The 26,889-nt window shown below is 37.4% G+C and overlaps 1 protein-coding gene across 1 annotated transcript; it reads right to left on the reverse strand.

Moving 5' to 3' along the window:
• Nucleotides 1-5,010: 5,010 nt before the first annotated feature.
• Or157 (odorant receptor 157) lies at nt 5,011-10,703 on the reverse strand. The gene is made up of 9 exons (NM_001190621.1): nt 10,560-10,703; nt 9,645-9,767; nt 9,371-9,488; nt 6,548-6,809; nt 6,190-6,312; nt 5,581-5,671; nt 5,355-5,497; nt 5,144-5,276; nt 5,011-5,061 (listed from the first exon to the last, which is right to left on the reverse strand). Exons 1-9 carry the CDS (start codon nt 10,701-10,703, stop codon nt 5,011-5,013), a joined length of 1,188 nt encoding a protein of 395 aa, NP_001177550.1.
• Nucleotides 10,704-26,889: the final 16,186 nt, after the last annotated feature.

Below are 26,889 nucleotides of genomic sequence, written 5' to 3' on the forward strand. Positions count from 1 at the left end.
TTGTCGGTTCGGTTTCAACGGAATATGCATATAGCTTATTTTTACTTATAGTTTTTTTTGCTCGAAGCCTTTTGAAGTTTCGCACTCAAAAATAAGGCTTGTTGGAATAAGTGGAAGATGAGAAATCGACTCGACTAAACACTCAGAATTTTGGCACAAAAAGACCGAACGTTTGGCGTAACATGAAACCGTTGACAATAGAGCTCGGCCCTCACGGCGGCTATCGCCGCGTCGTGAATATTCCAGTATAAAAGCCCCCTTTTATTATTCCGCGCGAATTGTCAGTAGAGCAAAGTCACCCTCTGCCCCGGTATCTCCCTCCACTACCTAAACTTTTTCGAGGCAAAGGATTGTAACCTACTTTCGACACGCGTCGCTTCTCTCTCGCGCCTTGGGTAAAAAAGCTGCTCGTCACTCCGTTTTCTCGAGTCGTTATATATTGGCCTCTTTTATGCGCGCGTGAATCCGCGATTCGAGGGTTTATGAATTTATTTTTCTGCCCGTTTTCGCAGCTTATATAATTGTGCGTATATTTTATGCGCGAACTATTATTTTAAGCGCATGCATGATGATTCTTGTTCGTTTTATAGTTGTCGATTGAAAATTTATTTATTTCCTAAAAGCAACATTTATTAAACATGCATTAGCCATATTACAAAGAACAATAACACGATAATTTTAAACTATATACGCGATCGAACTACAGCATCGTCCTCACGGAGCAACTTGATGTGCTTTTTACTCATTTTTCAAACGTCAGAGACAAAATTTTAAAAATTCGTTAACGTGTTCACGTTAATTTACGTCCGTACAGCTTTTGTGTTTAAATCAAAAGCCTTCTCTATTAATTAATCATTTTATAAAATTGCACAATTGAGTCAAGCGCGAAGCAGCCGTTATGACAGAGCTTCGTCCCTTTATACGTTTTTTAGTCCCGCATCTCGCCCACACCGTGATACTTGTGCATGTGTTAAAAAATAGCTTTTCTCCGAATAATAGTATTTGCCGAAAAGCTCATCTGGCTTGATTTTGTAGAACCTTTAAGGTAGTACCATCGTTAAGGAGGTTCATCTGATTTAGAAATAACAAACAGATTAGGGGGAAAATTGAAAAAATTCAGACACGTAGATATGTCTAAATAATAAGCTTATGCAAAATTTTGAGTCATTTGGATACCTTTGAGACGAGATATTAATAAAAGTATTTTTTCCATTTTTACATGGAGTCTTATGGAGAGTCATATTTTCCTCGTTTTAATTTGCAAATAATTATTGAATTAACAAACAGTTTCTGTTGCAAATTTTTGTATGGGAAAACTAATATTTGATGAATTCAAATTGCTTTTGAAAACGATTGATGGGTACCTCTATGCATATTAATTAATTGGCCTAATAAAAAATATGTGCACTTAACCTCAAAAACGGAGTCAATAATGTGGTCCGTATTAAATTTTTTTTTCACATAAAGAGTTCGATTTCTTTATCTAAAATCATTATTTGTTATAAATTAGCTTTTCATCAGTCCTAAATAAAATATGTCTCTTATGTATCAAAAGGAAATAAGAATTTATAAAAATTATCCTCTTTTTGACTAGGGACGTACCAGATGAACCTCCTTAAACTAACTAAATACCTCTGAGATAGCAATGAAATTTAGTACGTTCAGAAATCAATAATAATAATAATAAAAAAAAAAAAAAAAAAAAAAAACTTGCAAGGCCAGGGCGGGTGGAAAAAAAGTTATAAGCATTTTAATTCGTATAATTATTTAACAAGTATCTTCTTATGGGAATCGCATTTCCAGTGACAGAAAAACTTCAAGTTTATAAAAACTACCTTCCGCGTTGTTAAGTGTCGATCAGTTTGAAGAATTTGACACGGTCGATTTGCCAAACGATGTGGATTACGATAATCTTAAAGAGAAGTGAAATAGGCAAGTTATTCGCACATGACTCGATGGCTCCGATATATCACGAGCTAGCTTAATTTGCGCGCGAGTTATATTATTATATTTTTCCAGCGCAAGTTCTTTAAAATTTTTCATTTTCATCCTCTCATATAATATAATTGGAGTATTATTTAGACTGAGAGTATATATAGACTGTCAGAGTGTTCTGCTTTTAAAAGTCCATTTATTTTCAACTTATTACGTAGATATATATGAGACGTTGGTAATATAAGACTTGGTTTTCCCCAAATGCAAACAGCCAGCGCTAACAAAGGCTGCCCTTAATTAAAAATTCCTTCGGTAATGGCCTGCTATAAAGCGACGCATGGAAACACGCGCGCCATATAAGCAGTTTACTCTAGAGCCAAGTTACGTCAATCTTTATGCACGCGCCTCGATTTCATCCCGGATACTTAACCGCACAGCCGCGCCGCGGCCGCGTAAAAAGCGTCATCTCCTGGCGAGAAAACAACACAAGCTCGCGTCCACTGTGTACGCGTAAAAGCACAAAGAAAAAGCGTAAATTTTCACAAACGCATCTGCGCAACTAGAGAGCATATAACTCCAGAGGGAAAGGCAGCGAAAAGAACGCGCCGTAAAAATGTTTATTATCTGCGCGAGCGCGCATTTTCGCCGAGAGCCGCGAATAACCTACTTTTACTACTGTCCGCCCACCTTCGCTTCGAGCCTTCACTACTTGCAGCGGCTGAATCCTTCATGAACGTCGAGTCGGCTCTTTTCGCTCTCGAGGCGCAGTACCTATACCTATACAGCGGCGACGGCGGCGACGGCGGCGGCGGCTGCGGGACGAGCTCTAAAAAGCTCTAGACGACTACATACGCCGTACAGTACTGGAGACGGCGTTTGACGTCGACAATACTTGAAATAGAGGCCGTTCGCTGAACGTACGAGTATCTAGGCTATATGTGCATATAGCCCGTGTCTGCAGTCTGACTCGGCTCTGCTCGAGTGAGATTGTGCAGATGCTTTTTTCGTCGTCGCATTGGCCGTTCATCATTGATCTCACTGCGGAGGGAGACTATTTTGGACTTCATAATATATTTATAGCGAAGTCTAGTCCAAAAAAATGTTTGTAAAAATACCAGGTGAATAGAAGGTGTCAATTTTTCAAATTCACACCAACGAATCGCTCTACACGTGCAGCATCCTATTCGCCGCTCGCAATGACGTTTCAATCAGCCTGAGCGTATTTTCGTACATGCATTGTCTGCCTACCGCCGGAAACGCGCAGATTGTTTTTCGCCTCACACAGGCAGCGGTGAAGGCTAACTGCGCGCCGGAAAGGCCGGCTTATTACTTATGCACGAGTGAAATTTTTGTCGGCTGAGCCGCTGCTGTGTTTAGTGGCAAAGGAGAGAGATTGAATTTCTCGGAATATCAAGGCCGGCTCTCCGGGAGAGTAGATTGCTGGGGGCTGAAAAGGATGTAGGCCTCGTCTGGGACAAAACCTCGTTCGCAGTGCTGTTTTTCAACCGCCTCTATGAAAAATGGGAGGGTAGATTGCTCAGATGTTTTGCCTTATTATTGGCTATACTTTCGTAATTGATGATATACATTAAAAACGCAGACGTTTCTATTTCCATTTTCAAAAATGATACATTACGGCTTCTCCCGGCGAGTGGTATGCTATCTGCAGCATCTCGCACTAAAGTTCACGAATCTGAAATGCAAAACGACAATATTTTTAGAACAAAGAGTTCGAATATCCAATAAGATATGTATGACAGTCCGCGTGTGTATGAAAGGTGACATCCATGAGGAATGAAAACAACTTTTAAATTTCAAAGGCAGCTAGCCTACGGGATTACGTGACTTCTGCCCTTTGTATAGTCAAGCCAAAGGACGCTGCATAGAAAGAAATTTTTATAATTATTGTGTTTAAGTGCTTCGGCGGAGAAGATGTGGGAAAGCCAATTACTGCATCATATGATTTTGAATCGATTTAATTTAGAAGACCGATAGTTTGGAGATCAGAGCTAACTCCGTAATCGATTATTATGGCTTTGCTGACTCAGTGACGAGTAACGACGCAGCAGCCGGGTGGAAAATTAGCCAGAATATCTTGGAGAATCTGCGCAGAATCTACTCCCAGTGGCGACGGTACTCGGCCTGAATCTGGTGGCGAGACAAATAATAGTAAGGACTTTGTATACCGCAAAGGCTGAGGGTAAAGAGAAAATGGATTGGGTACATCTCTACTAGAAGGGATGGCAAAGGTATAACGAAGAGGATTCGAATTTTTCAGCTACAGCTGAAAAGCAAAAGGATTTTAGTTGATGTGAATCGAATACACACGGTGTTATTGGGGATGGAACTGTTTCGATGATATCATCATCAACAATAAGATGTCATAATATGGTCAGCAAGATTTTTCCCGAGGACTGTTTCGCCATACGAGAAAAATCACACGCATCTATACGGCGCCATTTTCGAAAAACTCGTAATTTGAACTTCTTACGACTCCAAAAAAGTTTCTAATCTATTTATACAAAGCTGAAAATTTTAGTAGAATTGTTAACAGCCCAGTTTCTTTTGGGGGGAAGCGTAATCAGATCTGTGGATGAAAATATACTATATAGTGTATGGTTTTATATGCCAACTTACTGTTACTACGTAAACATCTACGCCTACTCAGAAATATATCCGCCATTTAAAGCATTATACTCGGGATTATTTTCGTAAACATGTTTCTCATATATTTTTCTTCGTCCGCCTTCGCGTTAGTGCATTAAACATAATTTTCAGCCGATAAGAATATAACAATAGGAGTACGAAATATACGCGGTCATAAAGATATTAACGTGTAATGAAGGAAATACGAGTAGCTGTAGGAATAACGTTTTATTATAGTTACTCGACATGCTAGGCACTGATCGACATACTTCAATTGAGCACGTATACATACAAGCTTGAGTCTCGAATCAGCCCAGATCTTCCAACACTCCTCGCTACCCATACATACCTATACTTCAACATCTTATAATAAAAGTATAGATGCTTAGTTACGTAAATACAAGTATATAATACAACGTCGAGTCGTAGTTATCGCATCGAACCGATCACCGTAATGTACGATATAGATTTTTTGAACACCTGAAAAAATACGATTTTTGTAGTGTTGAACAAAGATAAAAAAAACACTTGTTCATAAAAACTCTAATAAAAAATCTCATACAAATGCAAAACTCTCCAGGTCTAACACAACCAATGTCTTAGCTGTCAACGTGCATGGCACCATGCTACGTAGCATTATGATCTTTATCAGCTGTTTAGTTTTTGAAGAAGTATTAAACCATTCACAATGGAAACTAAAAATGTTGTATTTGTTGAAAAGAGAAAGGCAACTTTTGATCACGTGCTAAAATAAAAGCTTGAATTTCACTCACGCGGCTTCCTGAATCCGAGTGCTGCTGTCTATTACTTTTTGGCCCGGATACGAATTGTAGAGTAGATGGAATGAAAACGCAACATAAAGCATGCCGATTCTTATCGCTTGCTTCTGATTTCCTTTTTCTATGTGCAGCATAGTCTGTAACATGCAAGCAATTCAATTAAAGTATATTCGATTGTTAGACAACCTATTTAATTATAAGTATATGTTAATTTATTTACAACAACTGCAGCTAAGCTGACAACGGCTGTGTTCAGTATAATTATAAGAAAGGATAACAATGAATAGCATTTTTCGATGAGACCAACAAACCTATAAACAGGTTTAAATAAATATTCATGTAACAGTATGCCTTTAATTGTAGTACAGATAGTGTACACGAACACGTTTCACTTTTATTTTATCATCTCATAGGAATATCGTTGAATAGATATTTTTAGGTTGCGTAGGAAATTAACAATGTGGTCAAGGACACGGTTTTATGTAGATTCAAATAATCGCGTATTTTGGATAGAAGCTAAGGTTTGAAGTCACTGTTGGCTTGCTCCATAGTAAACATTTAATTCGTTATACTTCAAACGCAATCACCCCCATGCTTTGAATTCAATCTCTCGCCCAAAGCTTGTGAACTATCTTTATCAGTTTTTATTAGCACGCTTGAATCTTTAGTATTCATAGGGATCAGACTATGTCTTCTTGAAACTGATAGTCTTGAGAATAGTCTTACAATTTACATTTCATTCTGGAATCTCTTTCTCGATTTCTTGTATTAAATACGCACGATAAAAAGTTACAAAACACGATGCAGAAGAAAAGTTATCAATACTAACTGAATGGCTTGCTTATGGTAGTTAATGGCACCAACCATCATATTGTATGCGACCTTGTCTGTATCCTTGTGGCTTGAGTCTTCGTCACTCGCAACCATCTTTGTTGCTTGACCAAGACGATATCTATAAGTATTACAATTATTTTTATCGCCCCCAAAATTCCATCAATTCTTTTGATGCGCATGCGAAAACTGATTTTACCCGCACGTGTGCTTGTCAACCCTTGCTTTATTCGGGAGACAAACCTCACTCTCTCAGGTGAAATCAATTTTTTCGCACTTCTATTCTACTGTATTGAACAACTTTTCAGTTCGGTAATTATGATAAACAAAACTTAATTATATAATTGTATCCTTACTCTACAATGGCAAAAAGCGCACATGAGTGTTGAACCAATTGTGTATATGTCGCATCAAAGGTACCGTATATTTGCACCGATAGAATACAGATGATCCATCCGTGGACGGTAAGTTCGAAATAATATTTTTGGTTATCAATGAAATATTCGGCAAAATACGGAAACGCCTTTGGCCTTGTTTCGTTCAATGGGTCAATAAGATCCAGCAACATCGGTGTAAATGGCACGAGGAGATACCCAACTAATATTACGTTTAGCAACACTGAAATAAACAATTTGTAATATATAATATACTCCAATATAAATGTGCGTGTTCCATAGCAGGAAACGTTGTAGAAACATTGCTGCAACGTTGCACTGGGAACCAAAGAACATTCCCCTTGTTCCGGACGTAACCGAGGGCTGCTAGGGATAAGAGCAAGTGCGACGTATTCAGTTTTATTAATATATTTATTTTGCCTAGTATTAGTTTTAGCGAACGTTTCTCCGTCATTTGGCTCTCATATGCGCGAATCGACAAAGCGATTCGTGGCTTCAGGCCAGTACGGTTAGGAGTGGTTTATAATCATTTCTGGACTGCCACGACCTCCTCTAGGAGTTTTACTCCGCGAATTTTGAGGGCCACTTTCAGTGCGGAGAGGCTAAAGGGCCGATCTGTGACTGCTAGGCCAGAGAGTCGAGTGGCGGGAGGCGTTCGCGTGGGCACATGACTGCGTGTGTATAGCTAATATAGATATAGAGGAGCGCGTGCACTGCTTCGAGTCCCTTCGGTAGTCCTCAGGAAAGCGCCTTTGTTTTCGCGGGCCCGAGTTTTCGGCGACGTCTAATCAGAGCGTCAGTTCTCGGCGATAACTTATGAGAGGTCACAGCAGGACCTGTTCGTTAGAATATTTCAATAAAGCCATAATATCTGATCAACAATGATTCTCTAGTTTATTGTTAAACTTTGATGTAATTTTGTCCCAAACAAGATTACATAGAATCCAACTGTAGAATCTAATGAACTGCGAGCCTACACTGTGGCTTCTATAGATCCACAATGCGATGCGCCTATCCACGAAATTGTGTATGCCGGGAACAATACCGATGATTTCAGTACGTCAATTAATATTATATGTTAATATCGTATCCAAATCCACAAGTGAAGCAATTCTCTGAACTCGCTATAAAGCAAAGTATCAAAGATAGGGTGTTAGGATGAGGGTTGCAGTGGCCAAAACGTTTTGGCGACGTTCACTTGTCAACGAAGTTGACGAAACTGTTGCGGCTTGCTTCTGATATTAATGAAGACAAAACGCTGTGTTGTTGATGCAAAAATTTGTTTATTTTAATATTTATAAAAAACGGATCTTATAGCTAGTGAAAATCGGAGTTTTAAAATGGCGCGGTGTACAATATTTTCAAATTGCGACTGAGTTTAGTTAAGGTTTCTTATTCTTGTTTCTTTTCCGAATCTATTCTTAGTTCTGGTGTTTGAAGTACGTGCAGGTCCATTAGTACTAAAAAATACAGTGCTTCCATCTGTTGGAAAGGTATGTGTGCGCAATGTCCGTCCGGTAGGGGGAGCCTCGACCAAGTGTCAGGAAGGCGACCCGAGGTGTGGAGTGGTCTAATGACCCTTGCACTGAGCTCAGTACCTCTGCATCGACAGATTATCTTAATACCTAGGGCAGGGTCGGATTAAACGCCTACAGATTTTAGAATTATTTTATAACCATCGGGTCCTGATCATAAAGATATTAGGTTATTGCTTTATAGGCCCGCAATTATGACGAGACATGCGTTGGGTTTTCCCGGTCGTTTACAGTCTGAACGGGTTTTTACAGAATTTGGGACCGTATTATAGCCCGCTAGCAATAATGTGAATATTTTAATATTTTGAGTTCAAACAGAAACTTTTTTCGCTTTAGGGGAATGTTTTTTGGTTTCCAGTGCAACGTTGCAGCATCGTTCCCACAACGTTTCCTGCTACGTGGGTTATTATTTTAGGACATTCCACATTTTATATGATTTTGTAGGGGAGATGCATCCAGCACGGATTGCTTTCTGTTATAGAGTTATTCCTTTGAGTAATCGAAAATGTGAAGGAAAACCGTAAAAACTATTTTTTGGATATCACGAAAGTGCGTTTTCGAGTATAGAACGCCATTTTTTTTAATTTTTATGTAAACAAATTTCGTTTGTTTCGACCTTTTCTTCTTTTTCGAAAAACGAAACGTCAAAAACTATACTAATGACCAACCGGGCGGAAATGCCGCCATCTCGCGTCACAAGCTAGAATCGAATCATAGTCCGTGCTGTGCAGTGCATTACTACATACTGCGATGCAACATTCCATTCTGGGCACATCTCCTTCCTTCAACTAGGGCTGAAAATAGGTTTTTCCAAGCGACGACGATGCTTCAGCACGTCTGGTAGTCGAGTGGACCGTATAGGTAGATTATTTTTTGCACATGTTTTTAGAGCGTTCACTACAGCATATGTTGATAAAAAATACTATTTTTTAACTCGCGTATGAGACTCTTTTTCATGCCTAAGGTTGCTGGAAGAGAAATTTACGCTTTTAGGGTGCGTTAATAAGCAATATTGAGAAAAATACATTTATCGTCTTGAAATATCAGACATATATTTTATTTTTATTGTTCATTTCTGTGTGTTGCATATACGACTTCAAAAGCACAGTTTTTTCCGACTCTTATTCTCAGGCATAAAAAGGTATACCGTGTAAATGCATGAATGAATTAAAATACACAGTAGAGTCCAATAGGAAATATATAAGCAAGGACGTATATAGTATAGATTGAAGATGTATATATTATTTACTTAAATATCCAAATGACAAATTATAACCATCTCGTGCATATTGTTTCAAAATTTTCTTTTCTTCCTCGTTTGTCAAAGTATTCCAATGCCTTTCAATTTCTGTATATAGGAATTTTATCTGAAGTCAAATCAAGAATTTTTAATAAGACTTTAATTACACTTCTTTTATAACTAAAAGAACTATAAGGTTGAAGAACATGAGACAATTTACAATCAAGGGAAAAATATTTTGATTAAGATGTATAACATATAAATAAGCAATAATTTAATTTACCTGGGACTGGACGCTCGCACAACTGATATATTTTAATTGTGAACCTGATAAGTAGATGAGAGAGCCAATAACTTCGATGACGATGTCTATATCATTACCCCACTCTTGAACCAGCTTTATGACCTATAACAGTTTTTTCGGTTGATGTAGCTTACTAACAAAATGGACAAACTGAACGACATGAAAGTCATTGTTCACACACGTACATATGTACGCACGCACACACGCGTGGATTCTATAAAAAGTAGTCATTACTCAACGGCTTCTATTTAAAGGGATGTCGACTCAAAAGCTTCGCAAATCCGCCACGGGGTATTTTATATTTTCAAACTTCTAGAAAAACAGAAAGTCTGACCGAACTTTTCTTTCGGTAGAACGATTCATTTAACTTGACACTACGGCGCTACAGACTCGGTTTTTCATTTGCAAACTTTATTCAAAAAGTTTTATGTAATAGAACAGTGTTTTTTGGGACGACATCCCCTTAAAAAAAGAGACAGATTACTGAATTTACTTCAGAACATTTCAACATTCTGAGTCGTAGGCAACTTTTGATCTGAGTGACCATTTTCAACTAATTTTTTTCAGATAATATTAAAACGCTTATCTTTATATTAATCCCACAATGAGTATGCATTTTTGTTTGCCCCCTGAAACATAGAGTACATACATGCTGTTGAGTTTGACTGTCCCAAAATAGTGTCACAGAGCACTATGCGCGTATTGGAAAGTAATTTAGAATGCCTTTGTAGACATAAAGAATAAGAAAAAAAATTGTTCCAAACGCATGTTCAATGTTTATTTTCGTCGCTTTTAGAGTTTAAGAAACGGATTTTCTATGGAATTTTTTGGCGTAAATATTTTACTTAAACAATTGTTTATAAAAAAAAAATTATTCAATAGTGCACTCATTACCATTGGTATAATTAATGATACTACTAAAGATACAACTGTTACTCTCTTGATTCGATTGTTCGAAACATCCCCGAGAGGCCATAACCCCAATAATTTTAAAAAAAAGCAATTAGTTCTGTAAAAGCGACTGTTGAAAATATCCATTTTTATTAGTGTTATGTTTACTACTCGTACAAAAATATATTCTCTTTTTCGAGTATTCGCGTTCGTTCTTACTCGACTGTTCGATAAAAATTGATGGATATATTCTAGGGCTCATAATGATTTCTTCGACCAATTTGAATATTTTATTGATAAAATGCAGACTTCCTTGAATAAATGATGAATGTATGTCTGCTATAAGAACTCCTTTTATTTTCACGGAGAGAACGTTTTTTGCTCTCATGTACAAAAGCATAAAAAAGCATTGTTCAATAAAACAACAAAAGACAAAACAAACAATTCAGAAAGAAAACTCGCTCGCTCTGATTCAGTCGTAAATAACTAACGATTAGAATAATAAAATATTTGATATTATAATACAACCAAAAAGATATACGAAATTATTTTTATTTCACGTGATTTCCATCGCAGCATTGTTCAACTTCAACCTTTGATTGATCATTAGTTTTTATACTTATTAAAATAAATAAATGTTTTACGGTAATTAAATCCCTATAAGAAGTACAAAAGTAGACAAAGCTCTTGATGCCTATACGATCGTACTTTTCGACACTGGTAGGTAAGTCGGCTTTTGAGTGTATGAGACGTTTTTCGCCCGATTGAAGCGTGTCACTAGGTGTTTGTCCTGCCTCGAATGCAATTGTGTCTCCTTAAAGCAAATTTCATTAAGACAACATTTTGTTAAATTAATTGTCAGCGTCTTTATCCTGTTTCTATTTAGTGAATTAAATTGGTGTGCTTTCCATCTAAATATATTTGATTTGAATAATAAAAGTAAGATAGCAAAGCATCAAAGAGTATAAGGTGTTCGCGACTCGCGTTAGGAATTCCTGTTTGCGAATTAAGAGCTAATGGGCCTTTATCACAGTTTGTTTTATTTCTGAAAGATATTTTGATTCAGCGATTATGTTTTGTATATTTTTACGGTATTTCGCATTGTTAATCTTCATCTTATTTGTACACAATTTTGTACGTATGACTTTGTTTTTTAAGTTAAAAGAAATGCTTAATTTTAATAATCTCTGTAGAAAGTAGAGATTGGCTACAGATTTCAAATGCAGGAATATAAAACGATTAGATTCTCGAAAAGAAACCTGGAGAATTGTAGATTATTTAAATATACGACTACGAAATTTACAGTTTCACTAAAACTTCGTGGAAACGCATTTAGACGTGTTTAGAGATCGAATCATGCGTTTTTAGAAAATATCCGTGCGGATGGGTATATGTGTGTATGTACGTATACCGTTATGATTCTGGAACCACGCTACCGATCGTAATAAAATTTGACATGCATATATGTTTTCTGATTCTGAATTCAGGAAATTTTTTTTATGATTCTGACCATTTGATGGCCAAATTATAACCATTTTTTGATTTTTGAAAAAATATTTTTGCTTTTTTTTGGTCATATGATTCATACAATATATTTAACAATAGTGTATCTAAGAGCATAAAATTGCCTAATTTTTCCCGCAATATTTTCTAAATTGACCGTTCCGTTCAATTTCTATGATAAAAAAAGTGATTAAAAAAAAATTAATATTTCCAAAACTAAACTGTCAAACCTTTTGAAAAATGTTTGACAATAAAAAACGATAATATCTATTTGCTGTGAAAATTTTAAATCATTTTGATGACTAGTTTTCGAGCTAAAAACCACGTTGGCCTATTCACCAACGGCTGGCCCACGGCGTTGGCCAACCGCTGCACGGAGAGAAGTCGTCAGCTACGGTAATGCTGCCAGCAGAGTCGGCAGCGCTGCACGCAGCGCTACAAACGATGCCGACTAGCAGCTCAAGCCATCGTTCCCCCCACCATGTGGCAGCGTGCGAGTCACGAATTCGGGCGCTGTGTCGCAGCGTGTTTTGTTCTGCCCGGCACTAGTTTTTCCATGCGCGAAGTCTGTGCCCTGTGGACGGATTCTGATTTTCAGGATCGCGTGTGCACCGTATTTTGCTGACATGATGATATTTTACATTCAACACAACAAGGTGAGAAACTACTTTTATTTCATGATAGTTAATGGTGTTATATAGTTAACAGTTTTACTCACAATTTATATTGTTTTTTTCAGACACACGAAGATCTTAAAACGTCTATCGATCAGCATCGAACATTGCACACAAATTCTTATCTACAAACTGTACCATACGCGGTATTTTGTGGACGGCTGCACTCCTTAGAATGTTGTCATGTCGTCATAGATGAACTCTGTTATGATTTTAAAAACAGTGTTGATGCTATCGATTTACTGTTTAAACTTTTTTTACGTTAAAAATTGATTACCCTATTATGTGTTCACATATTTGGGCTTTTTCCAGAGGCATATTTATGGATTAGAAAAAGCAAGACGAACAGTCGCTTCACGACCCATAAATGAATTAATTAGCGATTTAACCATATATCCTACAAATTAGATTTTAGTTTAATATTTATTGTTCGTAGTTTAGCTTAATACTTATTTTTAAGAATTAATTTTTCAAGAGATTATCCAGATTGTTATTGTTTGCGATACTCGGATGAAAATGGATCTCTATAACGAAATTTTGATAGCGACTTGCCAGTTGTATGGCAACTTAAGATTTTCTAGAAATGATGTGCAATTTGTTATAGAGTTTGTACAAAATTTCGTTGAGAATGTATATAATCCTCGTTTGCACAAGCAATTATCCGAGAACTTGTACAACGCAGTTAGTGAAGAAGCTACTGACGAAATTCGTAAAACTTTTAAAAAGTATAACAATGTATTTGCGGATTTTAACACTGAAGATAAGAGTTTACGGATATATAAGCAACATGGTTTTCTTATAGATCCAATAGATGTTCCTATTGCAAGCTCATAGAAATCATCGGTATGTGAAGAAAACAATACAATAACTCACATACCGTTAAAATATTCGCTTATACAATTATTACAAATCGATGGACTGTTTAATGCACTAATCGAGTACAAAGACTTTTTAATGCAAGACCAAATGGCAGTGACAAATTCGTGCAAGGACAATTATGGAAAAAACAACTGTCTGAGTTTCATAAAGATGGTGTTGTTCTTCCATTATTTGGTTATTATCATGACGTTGAAACCGGCAATTCTATTCTAACGAATTTCACATCAAAACTGGAAAGCATTGTCATGTCAGATATTTTCTACATGTAATGATAGAAAACAGTACAGCAATGAACTGATCTTTAAGTCGTTCATTGGAGACCTGAAAAAATTAAGGGAAGAAGGCATAGAGATACAAATCTGCAATAAGAAGATTAAAGTATACTTCATAACAAGTTTAATACTTGGGGATAACCTCGGATTAAATAGCATGCTAGGGTTTACGTCTTCTTTTGCTAAAACTATGTGGTGTCGAATATGCTATGCTAGTCCTGATATGATACATTTTATGACGAATGAAGACGAAAGTTTGTTAAGAACTGTTGAGTCTTACGAGAACGATGTAAAAAAATTATGTGTATCTGAATCTGGTGTAAAAGAAAAATGTATTTTCCACGAAATTACAGATTTTAATGTCATTGTAAACTCAGCTTGAATAATAATCTTAGAACGAGTGAAAGAACTCAGAGTGAGTTCCGACAAAAGGAAAGGGTTGAGTGAGTGAAGTGTTCTTTTTAATTAACACACACGATTTCGCGGTACACAAAAAGCACTTGCTTTGTCGTAAAAACCCTCACGGTTTAGAGGGAAAAGCCTCAGCAAGTGTAAGCTTTATTGAAAATAAGGAAAAGGAAACTATAAAAATAAAAGAAAGAGAACAGTGACTCTAAAAGAGAAAAAAACTCATGTGAAAGAACGCACGCAAAACGCAATAACGCGAGGTACCTTTTCCGCACGCAGAGAGAGCTCTCTTACCGCAAAGACGAAAGCAAAAACCGCCGCTGAAGAGGGCGTTGAGCAGGCCTCGTCGTAGTCCGCCGCTGCTTCCGTCCTGGTCCTGGAGGTCTGGAAGCCGGGCCTGGTGAGCGAAAGGATGGTTCGCAACCGTGCACCAAACGCGCACGACGTCTCGGGGAGTCTGACGCTTGGCACGAGGGCAACAAGGGGTGTTGCCGCTGTTCGCTCGCCCCGAAGGAGTCACGTACAACACGTGGACACCTTCGCCAACAAACCTTAAGACTATCGCCTCGAGGCACACTCACACACGTGCACAAAAACACACACGCGAACGACGTGATCGCGAATTTTCCGCTAAACACAACAAACACGGCGCAGAACGAGGTGAACAGTGATAGCTCTGAGAAGAACAAGTCACTGATTCACCGTACAAAGAAAAAAAAATCGAAAAGCGTAAGGAAGCCAAACGTGCGAAGCGCTAGGCAGTCCTAACAGGAATCAGCGCGGGCGGGCCCTTCGCGCGCTCTCGAGCGGGGCCGGCAGCAACTTTTTGGATATTTGTTGCCAAAATTTCACCTATTAGTTCACTATACAAAGATAATTTTAAAAAATGGACCCGTTAATAAATCATCATCAATGCGATTCGAATCTTTTCATCGCATTATAAAAGCAATCGTTCTCAATTCTTCTTCGCAGGTTCAAATTTTGAAAACTGTAGGTACAAGATATTTATTAAGTCTTATGAATTCCCAGTTTTCAAAATATGAAAATGATTACATAACTTTTGGTTCAAAGGAATCGAATGATTTATCAAACGAATTTGTGTCGTCATCAAAAACCAAGTATGCCGTTAATAGTATTACTATAAATAATTGTAATTATTCAAAAGGTACTGTGATTAGCCTAAACTTTGTTGATAATTTGCCTGTATTTGGTAAAATTAACAATATTTTCGTAGTTAATAATAAGATTGAATTTCAATATATACTCATAAAGACAGTTGGATTTGATCCACACTACTTTGCGTATAGCATTACAGTTGATGAAACTGAAGAAATTAAAACTGCCGAATACAGTTTATTGTCAATAAAAATTCCTTGTTTGTTAAATAAAAATAAAACTTTTTCAATCATTAAAACTATTTAATAGCGTCTATACTCAATATTTTTTTTTAATCTATTACATATCGTTATACAAAAATGACTTTCCTGCCCATAAATAATACCACGGAAGCTCAAGCGCATTAACCGGCGCTCGAACATATCCGTAAAGCGGCTCCAAGCGCTCAAAAATCAGTGCCGGGCAGAACAAAACACGCTGAGACGCAGCGCCCGAATTCGTGACTCGCGCGCTGCCACATGGTAGGGGGAACGATGGCTTGAGCTGCTAGTCGGCATCGTCTGTGGCGCTGCGCGCAGCGCTGCCGACTCTGCTGGCAGTATTGCCGTAGCTGACGACTTCTCTCCCTGTGCCCAACCAAATTTATCTATTAGAAGCCTGGTCTGCGTGTATTAGCAAACATGCACTCTGCAGCTGATGCCGCGCATGCGCACTATAGTCACTCGTGGCGACTCGCGCGTAAACCTTTTCACGGGGTTCTATTCTGGCGCCAAACCGAACGGACGTTTTTTGTGCTTTCTCAATTTGCGAGTGTTTCAAGTGTTTCTAACTACTCAAAGTGCTTGCGTGTGTCAACAACATCGACGCCTTTATTTTAATTATTATCTTTTTTAATTTTTCTTTTTCTAATCCACTTCTCAGCACCACGTACCCTTTTCTCCTATTCTTCCTCAATCCCCTGCTATCACTATGTCCACTCAGCCTAATCTCGACCACCTTTCTAACTCTGTTCTCCCTGGAACTTCCCCCAACTCTGACACCTTCACTCTGTCTCATCCCTCCTGATCAGTCAAAACATTTTCATTAAAGCCGACTACCTCACATCTGTGAGAAAATGGCTGTAGGAGCCTTGGTCGCTTGTAGCAGCCAGGGCTTCTACGATGACACCTCAACCCTAATGCAATCTGATCTCACCGCCTTTACAGATGGTCTCTCAGATGTACCGAAGATCTCAAGGACCCTGCGTCCCAGCCCACCTCTGGCAAGAGAAGTGCTAGTCACCTGTCTGACTTCTCAGATGCCCACAACGAAACCTCTAGCTGCGAGTCTCGTCCCAAGAAAGTTGCAACTTCCTATAAGAACTCCAAGGAATCAGCCCTGGCTGCCACAACAGTCTCTGCATCCTCTTTAACCTCGACTGCTATCCTTCCAGCTTCGACTGCCACCCTTCATGCTTCTGCTGTCTCTGCACCTGCAGGTAACAACAACGTCACCACTGACAATAGCAACAGCACCGCCACCATCACTGCCAATAAGCTTTCTCCAAAGAGGCCACCATCTCTCTATTCTTCCCACAACCAAGGCCCATTCATCATCTTTGCCGAACCCATAGACCCTCAACTCGTTAAGGGTCACTTGCATCCCACCACAATTGGTTAATCGCCTCTAAGCACCAAGGTAATATTATTTCAATTTCCTCTTCTGGCTCTCTCAAGATTTCCACACTCTATCAAACTGCCTCTCAGCCAACTCTATACTACTAGACCCCAGCTTCCAAGAACAAAACTTGCGCTTTTCTGTTTCTCTTAATCGTCTTAACAGGCAAGCTATCATCAGGGACGTCCCCACTGACATCTCGGACGACGTCATCGGACACCAAGCCTCCCTCGCACCCACCAGGTTTCTCGCAACGTACCCTCTCTCTTCCACCTGAACATCTCAAATGCCTCTTCTCCCCCAATGGCCGCCTTCTAGCCCACAGCCAATCCAGCCCCTCCACCTCCGCCCCGGTCTCCCCCGCGGACCGCGCTTTCTCTCATGAACTTGACCCACCACCCATACCCCCTACTGAAACACCCCAACCGTCTTCACCGTTGCTACCCCCCCCCCCCCCGTCAGACCTCAATGTCTTTGTTAACTACCTTCTTAAGATCATTTGTGATCTCTTAATTCCTCTTTTATCTAAAGCAGGTTTCCAACAAACCGCTTCCGATATCTCTTCGCTTCTCCAATACTCTCTTATCTCGAATCATGGCTCTACACTCTCAATCTAAATACCTTCACATCCTCCAATGGAACTGCCTTTCTTTTAGACAGCGCAGAGCCTCCATACAGGAACTTTCAAAGAACTATGACGTCATTATTCTCTGTGAAACGTAGCTCAATCCCCTTGACAATGCCTCTTTGAAAGGCTTCGTCATTGTCCGCAATGACAGGCCAGCAGGCTAAGGAGGTGGCACCGCCATCTATATTCGCAATTCCATCCCCTTTAACGCGATCACCACCTATAATTCCACCCACAACCTTGAATCCAATGCTGTTTCTATTCTTACTTCTCAAGGTAAGCTCCTCATCGTTTCCGCCTATAGGCCCCCCAACTTGCCTTTCGACAACGTTCATCTTCAAAGACTTCTTTCTTCTATCGACTCCTTAAACTCTATTCTTCTAGCAGGCGACTTCAACTGCCACAATGTAGCCCGGGGCAGCAACTCCACCTGCAACCTCGGTGACGAAATAAACGCGTCTTTTGGCCAATGGCTGCTGGAACTGTTGGACAAACTTCATAAAATTGGCTAGCCGTTGGCGAATGGTTCGAAAACGTTCTACGAGTAACCATTGTTGTTAAACCTTCTAACTCGCTAAAGTTCAGAATGTTTCAAGAAAATTCATGATTTTATGAGGTTACGAGGACCCTATGGTATTGAATATACTGAGGTTTAAATTTTTTCATGAAAATTATATGATTTGACATTGTGACAGCTGCTTCTTTAGTAAAATAATTTAGATTGAAAGTATTTTGTTGGAGGAAGCTACGTTCCAAAAAATTGGCAGCGGTTTTTTTTTTATTTGCATGGACAACATCCACAAATTCCATGAAGGCAGAAATAAGATCTATAGAAATAGATTATCGCTTCCCTGGTAGCAGCGTTCCCGAGAAAATACCTGGAAACTACCGAGAATTTTCAAATCTAGTAGGTTTTCAGAGTAGAATCTAGATGAAAACCCCAATTAATCAGACATGATTTCTGGAAGAAATCTCGGTAGAATTTTTTCTCCACTATGATTTGTTCATATAACCTTTTTTTTCACACCAATGATCCTGCTCTTCATTGACATTGTTTGAAAATATTCATAAATTGATGAATATATATACCCTATAAATTCATCTACAATGTCTTTTAAAGGGGAAACAAGATTTTTAAGGTGCACATTAATAGTGAAAACCTAACCCTACACATGCATGCTCTCATACATGACAGTATGTACAGCATTGTGTACTGACTGACTTTGTATTATTCAAGTATAATTACCGTGTAAAAAGTGTCATCAATGCACTCAAAGTAACCAATGATGAAGTTTGCACATGTATTTCAATCTCATCAGTATGCGAGCCAGTTACTCTCAACCACCAAATCTCTCATAATCATGGTAAATCCATGATATTAAAGGTGGATGTCTGCTTTTTGCGTTAAGACTTGTTCAATTATTTAAAAACAGACTGCCAAAAATGAGAGCCAAAAAAAAATTTTATTGATTTCGATTACTTTTTTCACAATTTTATTTTGGCTCTCATTTGAAAACTATCATACTTAGAGAGCTGAAATTTTGCAACTTAATTTGTTTTGGCATGTTGTAACAATATATTAAGTTGAATTTATTCTAGCTGACATAAATTCAACTTTCATGTACAGAGCTACCAGCATTTTTTGACGCCGAAGCCATAGGGTTCAGGGTGCAAAGCCGAACCAAGACTGTTAAGTGAAAACTGAGAAGGCATACTGATGAGATTGAAATACCTGTGCAAACCTCATCATTGGTGACTTTGAGCATCGATGACACTTTTCACACATTAATTGCACTTGAACAACACAAAGTTAGTCAGTGCAGCATGCTTGTACATACTGTCATATATGACAGTATGCATGTGTAGGGTTAGGTTTTCACTCTTAATGGGCGCTTTGAAAATTATATTTTCCGTTCAAAATCATTCTAGATGAATTAATAGGCTAAATATTCATCATTCAACATTGACTGAAACTGTGAAAACTGTAGTTCTGTCTGCTATGCTATTCTGCTGTATAACATAGCAAACAGCCTCTACAATACTCGCCATGTGCCTGTGCCTGACCTGAACCGTACGCGCATGCGCAAAAAATTAAGAGAACTTCTTCTACTCGGGTTTCAGCGTAGAAACTACGCATATTTCTCGACGGATTCTGGTTTCATTTCTACCGAGTCGCTAGGGAACGGGCCAGAACTTATCGATGATTTGCTACCAGGGTTCTGCTAGTTAAATATTACGAAAACTTTTAAACCGCAATACGTATAAATTATAATCTTGGTATAGAAAGAATCCTGTGAATCTAGGAAGTCAAATCCACACTTTTTATTTTCCATAGACAACTGTAAAGACTCATTGTATGCAATTTTATTAATATTTATTAATATTTTTTTTTAATATGCTATCTGCTCTACAACAAAAAAGCGTGGGTTATTTAATTGTTTAATAAGTGCAATAACAACCTCAATTTTTTCATGAAACATTGGCTATACTACTGGAAAAAAAATAGGAAATAATCACGTCGATATAACTGATTAGGTTAGGATCATAATAAGCTGCAAAAAACAATAATTAGATGACTAAATAAGACAAATTGTTATTGACTTTGAGCGTACTGAACCTATATTGAAATTCTTGAAGCCACTTAAAAATCGTGACTGGCATTCGGTTGTCGAACTTATTATCTAACAATCACATACTAACTATCTATATATATAGACCATAAATAAGTTTGCACACCAATTACATGCAATATGATACACATAATAAAAACATACTAAATCATAAAATAACAATAGGACCTATAACCAATACAAAATAAAACAAAAGAAATTTTTTTTCCAGATGAACCAAAGAGTGTTTTCGCTAGAATGGGGTTTATTTAATTTTTTTTATATTTATTTTGGCTAATATTATTTAGACAATCTAGATAGGCTTTCGGAAAACTAATATTAACGGGGATCCGTCAAACTTTCAACATCTTTCACTAAACTGTGCTGCAAAAACCGCGCGCGCAATCTAGTAGGAAGAAAATGGAGAAAATAACGCTGTTAGTGGACGGACACGAAATGGACTCTCAGCCGACCATTAAGTACCAGGAAATGACTATAGTCGCCAGACTAACGTTTAAACAGCATCTCGAGAGGGCGAGCAATAAGGTAGCAAAAGTCGGTGCTGCACTATCGCGACTAATGCCAAATATAGGTGGGCCAACGCAGGGTCGATGGTTATTCCTAGCCAGCGTAACTACATCAATTATGTTATACGGTGCCCTAATATGGGCGGACGCTACGTTGGTGAAGTCCTATGGACGAAAGCTGTCAACAGTTTATAGGAGAAGTGCATTGCGGGTCGCTTCTGCCTACCGAACAGTATCAGAAGATGCAGTGTGCGTTATTTCAAGTATGCCGCCTATTGACATTCTAGCAATAGAACGAAAGAATATATACAAAGAAAGCCGGCGTGGTGACAATACTCAAAAGGAAATTTGGAAATCCGCAAAGGAACAAACCCTAGCTGAGTGGCAAAGATGATGGGACTCCAGTGGAAAGGGGCGATCGACGCACCATCTCAGACCACGTATTGTTGGCTGGACCAATAGACGACACGGGGAAGTGAATTACTTACGCAGTTTTTGAGCGGACATGGGTGCTTTTGAGCCTACCTACACCGCTTCAAGATAGAGGATAATCCAAATTGCCCAGTATGTTTGGGAGCATGTCTTCTGTAACTGTTAGCGATACAAAATGTAATGAGAAGAACTCGAGCGTTACCTTTAGACTAGGGTGACCCTGAGTCAATGATGACAGCTATGCTAGCGTCGAAGGATGGCTGGTGCGCAGTAAACAACTATGTAAGGACCATTTTTAAGAAGGTTAGAAATTACGAAGAGAATGGAAGGGAAGGACAAGGCGAAACTGCTGAGTAAAACTGTTACTAGACGAAGGCCACTAGGTAATAGTTACGAAACGCTCCTCGGACTGATGCAGAGGAACGTAGGTAACTGAGTTAAGCCCAGAATCCCTCACCCGATTCAGAGTATAAGTATGAGTATTTATTACGTGACTGAGGACTCCTGGTCCGAAGTAGCCACAATCTAAGCATACATGCTCTGAGAGCATAGCTCAGAACGAAACATAGGTACGCAGGCCTGACAATATAATTAAAGGTCGAACAGAAATAAAAGAATAATAAATTAAGTCAAATTAAATTAACAATTAAAGTAACTAAAATAAGTTAACCTAAAATGGACTAGAAATAAAATCGAATAAAATACGGAAAAATAAAACAGAGTAAATGTAACAAACAAAAGAAATGATAAAATAAAGGTAGTTAGCCACTAGTGATCTTCAGTCTTGAGTCTCGCGTCGATGCTCTCGCAATATTCCCGAAGCCGCCACTTGAAGCAGGGATTGGTGTGGAGCTGCCGGAGTTCGTTTGGGAGGTCATTCCAGAGTCTAGCCACTCCCATCCTGAATGATAGCTCGTAGCCCTCTGTGCTCGTGGATACCAATTCTAGGTCCAAATGATAGGCCGGTGTTGATGTTCTCAAAGTGGCCACTAGGAGCGAAAGGGTGACGTAATTTCTTCTGCCGCAGTAGGAGAGAATATTGTGCCTTCTGTATGCCAGGGTGATATGTTCTGACTTCCTGAGACCTTCAACAAAACGCAGTGCAGCGTTCAGGGATCTTTCCATTTTTGTCGCTAGTTGCTTGGGGAGGTCGAAGAAAAGCGCGGCGCAGTAGTTCAGGCAGGGCATAACCAGGGCCTTGACCATCATGAGCTTTGTACTGCGTGGTAGGAAGTACCCACATCTGATACATGTGATAAAATCATATGAAAAAATCATATAATAAAATCGTGTAGCGCAATAACTTAGTTAATAATATTTTGTTCCCAGTATAGATAAAAAAAGTAAAACAAGTGTTTTTAGTATATTTTTTAACATATGATATGATTTTAACACATGATTTTAACATATGTTTAGCGCAACAACTTTTAATTATGATTTTTTTGTCATTAATATTATATTATATTTCATTTGGAATTACAGAAAAGTAGAATACCTTAAATAGATTGTAATAAATTCATTATTGATCATTGTTTTTTTTTTATTATACAATGAAAATGTTTAAACAACATAAACGAAATGTGATTAATCTAATATCACTTATATTAAATAAACTTAATTTTTTAAACGTTATAAAATACGTTTCTTAGAATAGCAAACGCTATTAATGATTGCATAAAAAAATATTTATCAGTCTCCAAGTAGAACGTAATTAATTATTACATAATAATCGTTTTTATAAAAATGTTTTTAAACTGAGATCATAAGCCTTTAATGCTTTATTAAAGCTTGTAGATGTAATCATTACATCTTATTTTAGTCACTAAGGTTCAAAAATAAACTGTGAAATCATTGTTGATCAGATATTATGACTTTATTGAAATCTCCTAACGATCTGGTCCTGGTGTGACCTTCTCTCACAAGTTGTCGCCGAGAACTGACGCTCTACTCATTAAACGCCTCCGAAAACTCGACCCCCCTACCCCAGCCTACGAATTTTGGATATATATATATATATATATATATATATATATATATATAAATAAAAATACGTATAGATGTATTTTTAATAGCACTTCTCAAAAATATTAATTATATAAATAGCACCCCCGTAGTTTATAAATAAAAAATATAAATCTCTTCAGATACCTACAATTCGTTACTTCTTATAGTCTAAAAAAACTGCACCATGCGTGAATCTAATTGCACCATAGCTAAAAATCCATAAAATGCAATATTAATTGCAAAAAGTTAATAAAACCCAATTTATCTATCAAATACAAAATTATTACGTAGCTGTTAAAGATCATTGAGATACATAGGAACAATGGAGATATTTATATATACCAGATTATAACGAATAAGTAAAAATGTAATAATGACGACTGCAAAGAGCTTTTAATATTTATTTATGAATTTTTATTCTAAATACATTATTTTTCATGGCTACAAGATGGAACTTTTAATAAATATTTTAACATCAAATTAAATTCATTATAATACATAGTCTGTTGGTTTCTCTTTTAAAGACATTGTAATCACTTCCCCTCAAAACATTGACACTACACATTCTCCTAAAATTAATTTTAAAATAAGCTACTATAGTACCATTTATAAGCTTGTTGACGAGGGGCTTAAGCTCACTGCTAAGCTGTTTTTCGTTACAAATCTGCAGTTCCTCGATGCTCTCCACACTGGTGCTGTCGATTATGAATTTGAGGATACGTGGATGTAGCAGCAGGTAGCAGCAGCTTTACCGTACTGTAATACAAGAGATATATGCATTTCTAAAACAAGAGATATTTATGTTAAAATTTACTACCCACCACGTATAATGAATCCTTGAGACTGTTCCTAATATCCTAGCATCTAGAACATCAGTTTTTAGCTACTTTTTTGCATCGGGAGCACTTTTATGAATACACTATTTCAAGTTTATCAAAATCATAAGCTTTACTTACAATTTGGGCCATACTTTTTGTATGCTTTATATCTTTTGAAAGCAGAGTTTAAGCTTAATGTTCAGCAAATGAAAAATTCAGCAATCTTTGAGACTGTTCCTAATATCCTTAGGTCGGATAAACCCCAGCCACACCTTGGCAATCGCCTCCTTGTTAACCAGTGGTTGTCTCATGATACATATAATACATGTCCAGTTTCCAAAAGTGCAGAACTATAAGGGAATGATCAGAGTACAGTTCCAAGTATATGCTTCCTGTTGCCTCAGGTGTTGTATGGCTCATTGATGCATAACAATAGTTTTATCTTGATGTGTTTTAGCCTGCTATAATGACTGCAAGACCATGCGTACGACTGTTGCTCTCTGATTCACGTAAAAATGAAAATATAATATTTAATTATGACACGTTTATAATACGGCAAAGTATACAATTATAAACGAATAAAATGTATTAACTATAGAAAGTTTCAAAAATAACGTTGTTAATATAATTACCATTGTATGTGCATCCATTGTTAACTTTAATTTTTATTTATTTATATTCACTATTATTATTTATTTAAAAAGAAAAATGTATAAGTTAACTTCTTATACAATTTTTAATCATCTGCGGGACTGAGGCATTCGTTTTAGCTCCCAAAATAAAAACCCTAGATTCTAGAATATCTGCGCCTCGCATGTGCCAAGACGCCGTGCAGTTCGGCGATAGATAAATTGGGTTTTATTAACTTTTCGCAATTAATATTGCATTTTATGGATTTTTAGCTATGGTGCAATTAGATTCACGCATGGTGCTGTTTTTTTTAGACTATAAGAAGTAACGAATTGTAGGTATCCGAAGAGATATCGAGGTTATAAGATGCGCGATCTTTACCTATTTTTTATTTATAAACTACGTGGGTGCTATTTATATAATTAATATTTTTGAGAAGTGCTATTAAAAATACATCTATACGTATTTTTATATATATATATATATATATATATATCCAAAATTCGTAGGCTGGGGTAGGGGGAGGGGGTGAAAACTCGGGCCCGCTAGAACAAAGACGCCTTCCCGAGGACTACCGAAGGGACTCGAAGCAGTACGCGTGCTCCTCTATATCTATAGCTATACACACCCAGTCATGTGCCCGCGCGAACGCCTCTCGCCACTCGACTCTCTGGCCTGGCAGTCACAGATCGGCCCTTTAGCCTCTCCGCACTGAAAGTGACCTTCAAAATCCGTGGAGTAAACTCCCTACTGAGGTCGTGGCAGTCTAAGAATGATTATAAAATCACTCCTAACCGTATTGGCCTGAAGCCACGAATCGCCTTGTCGATTCGCGCATATGAGAGCCAAATGACGAAAAAACGTTCGCTAAAACTACTAATAGGTAGAATATATTATTAATAAAGAATAAATACGCCGCACTTACTCTTATCCCTAGTAGTCCTCGGTTACGTCCGGAACAACCTCAAAAGGTTATGTACATGCAAAGCGCTCTGTATGTACATGAGCAAAACTGGAATTGAATTATTACCTGGCAGTTCAGAAGATTCAATTGTTGATTTGTAAAGTGACTCATTGCTGTCACGTGTAAGTAAACCACTGTGTACTTGTGCATTATTCTCCTTGTCATCACTTGATGATAAATATGAGAAAAATAAAACATTTTACTTAAAGTATTTAGTTTAAAAATATTTTTTTTTAATTATTATATTTACAAATAAGAGACAGCCAGAGTTTCGAAGATTTTAAGGACGGAGTTATTTATTTATTTATTTATTATTACCAGAAGAAATTTACAAGATATGTATTTCATACCTGGAAACCTGCAGAGGTAAATAAAATTACCTGTTCGCAGTCTGGTTACAAAGGAAAAGAAAGATATAAACAAAACTTAAAATTAAAACTTAAAACTAAGATATATACATTTGGCATAGCTTCTAATAACAAATTTGTGTATTGCATACAGAAACAATTTTTTTCTTTTATTATTTTTCTAACAGTTGTATCGTATCCAGTCTTTTATGATTTTCTTTTGAGGGTATTTATTTATATTTAATACTTTTAGTCGATTAGGAAGCTCATTATATACATTAATTGCTTTCATATAGCTGTTCTTATTGCTGATTCTCTTATTTGTTTTTGGTATAATAATACTTCTATTCCTAGTAACACTATCTGATGCTAAGAATTTTTCTTTGAGATCATAGTAGTGTAGTTTAAGAGCTTCGAAAGCAAACAGTTGACCTATATTTAATGGATTGTCTTGTAACAAAAAGTTATTTTTATTGATGATTTTTAAAATTTTGTTTTGTAATTTTTGAACTTGGTCTCGGCTATTCCTATATGCACCGCCCCAAGCAATGATGCCATAAGTTATAATACTATGAAAAAATGCGTAGTAAATCATTCTGAGAGTCTCTATGGGCATTGATTTAGAGATTTTATAAAAAATATAGACTAGGTATTTAGTTTTTCCAACTATATATTGCATGTGGTTAACCCACTTTTGATTACTATTTAAGACAACTCCTAAATATTTAAAGTTCTCCACCCTAGTTATACTTTTATCAAGAATTTTAACATTTATCTGAGCTGGTACGCTTCCAATATTACTTCCATAAGTCATGCACACTGTTTTTCCTACATTTAAGGACAACTTGTTTACTGCCAGCCACTGG

The sequence above is a fragment of the Nasonia vitripennis genome, chromosome 4 (assembly GCF_009193385.2).
Source record: "Nasonia vitripennis strain AsymCx chromosome 4, Nvit_psr_1.1, whole genome shotgun sequence".
In the NCBI taxonomy this organism is placed as follows: Eukaryota; Metazoa; Arthropoda; class Insecta; order Hymenoptera; family Pteromalidae; genus Nasonia; species Nasonia vitripennis.

Excerpts from the sequence above, each read along its gene's own strand:
- Or157 (NM_001190621.1), bottom strand. The coding sequence starts at position 10,703 with ATGGATATTTTCAACAGTCGCTTTTACAGAACTAATTGCTTTTTTTTA. Across the intron at positions 6,810-9,370 it reads TTTGTCATTTGGATATTTAA|TGTTGCTAAACGTAATATTA; the intron begins GTAAATAATATA and ends TGTTTATTTCAG. Across the intron at positions 5,498-5,580 it reads TCAGCTTAGCTGCAGTTGTT|ACTATGCTGCACATAGAAAA; the intron begins GTAAATAAATTA and ends TGCATGTTACAG.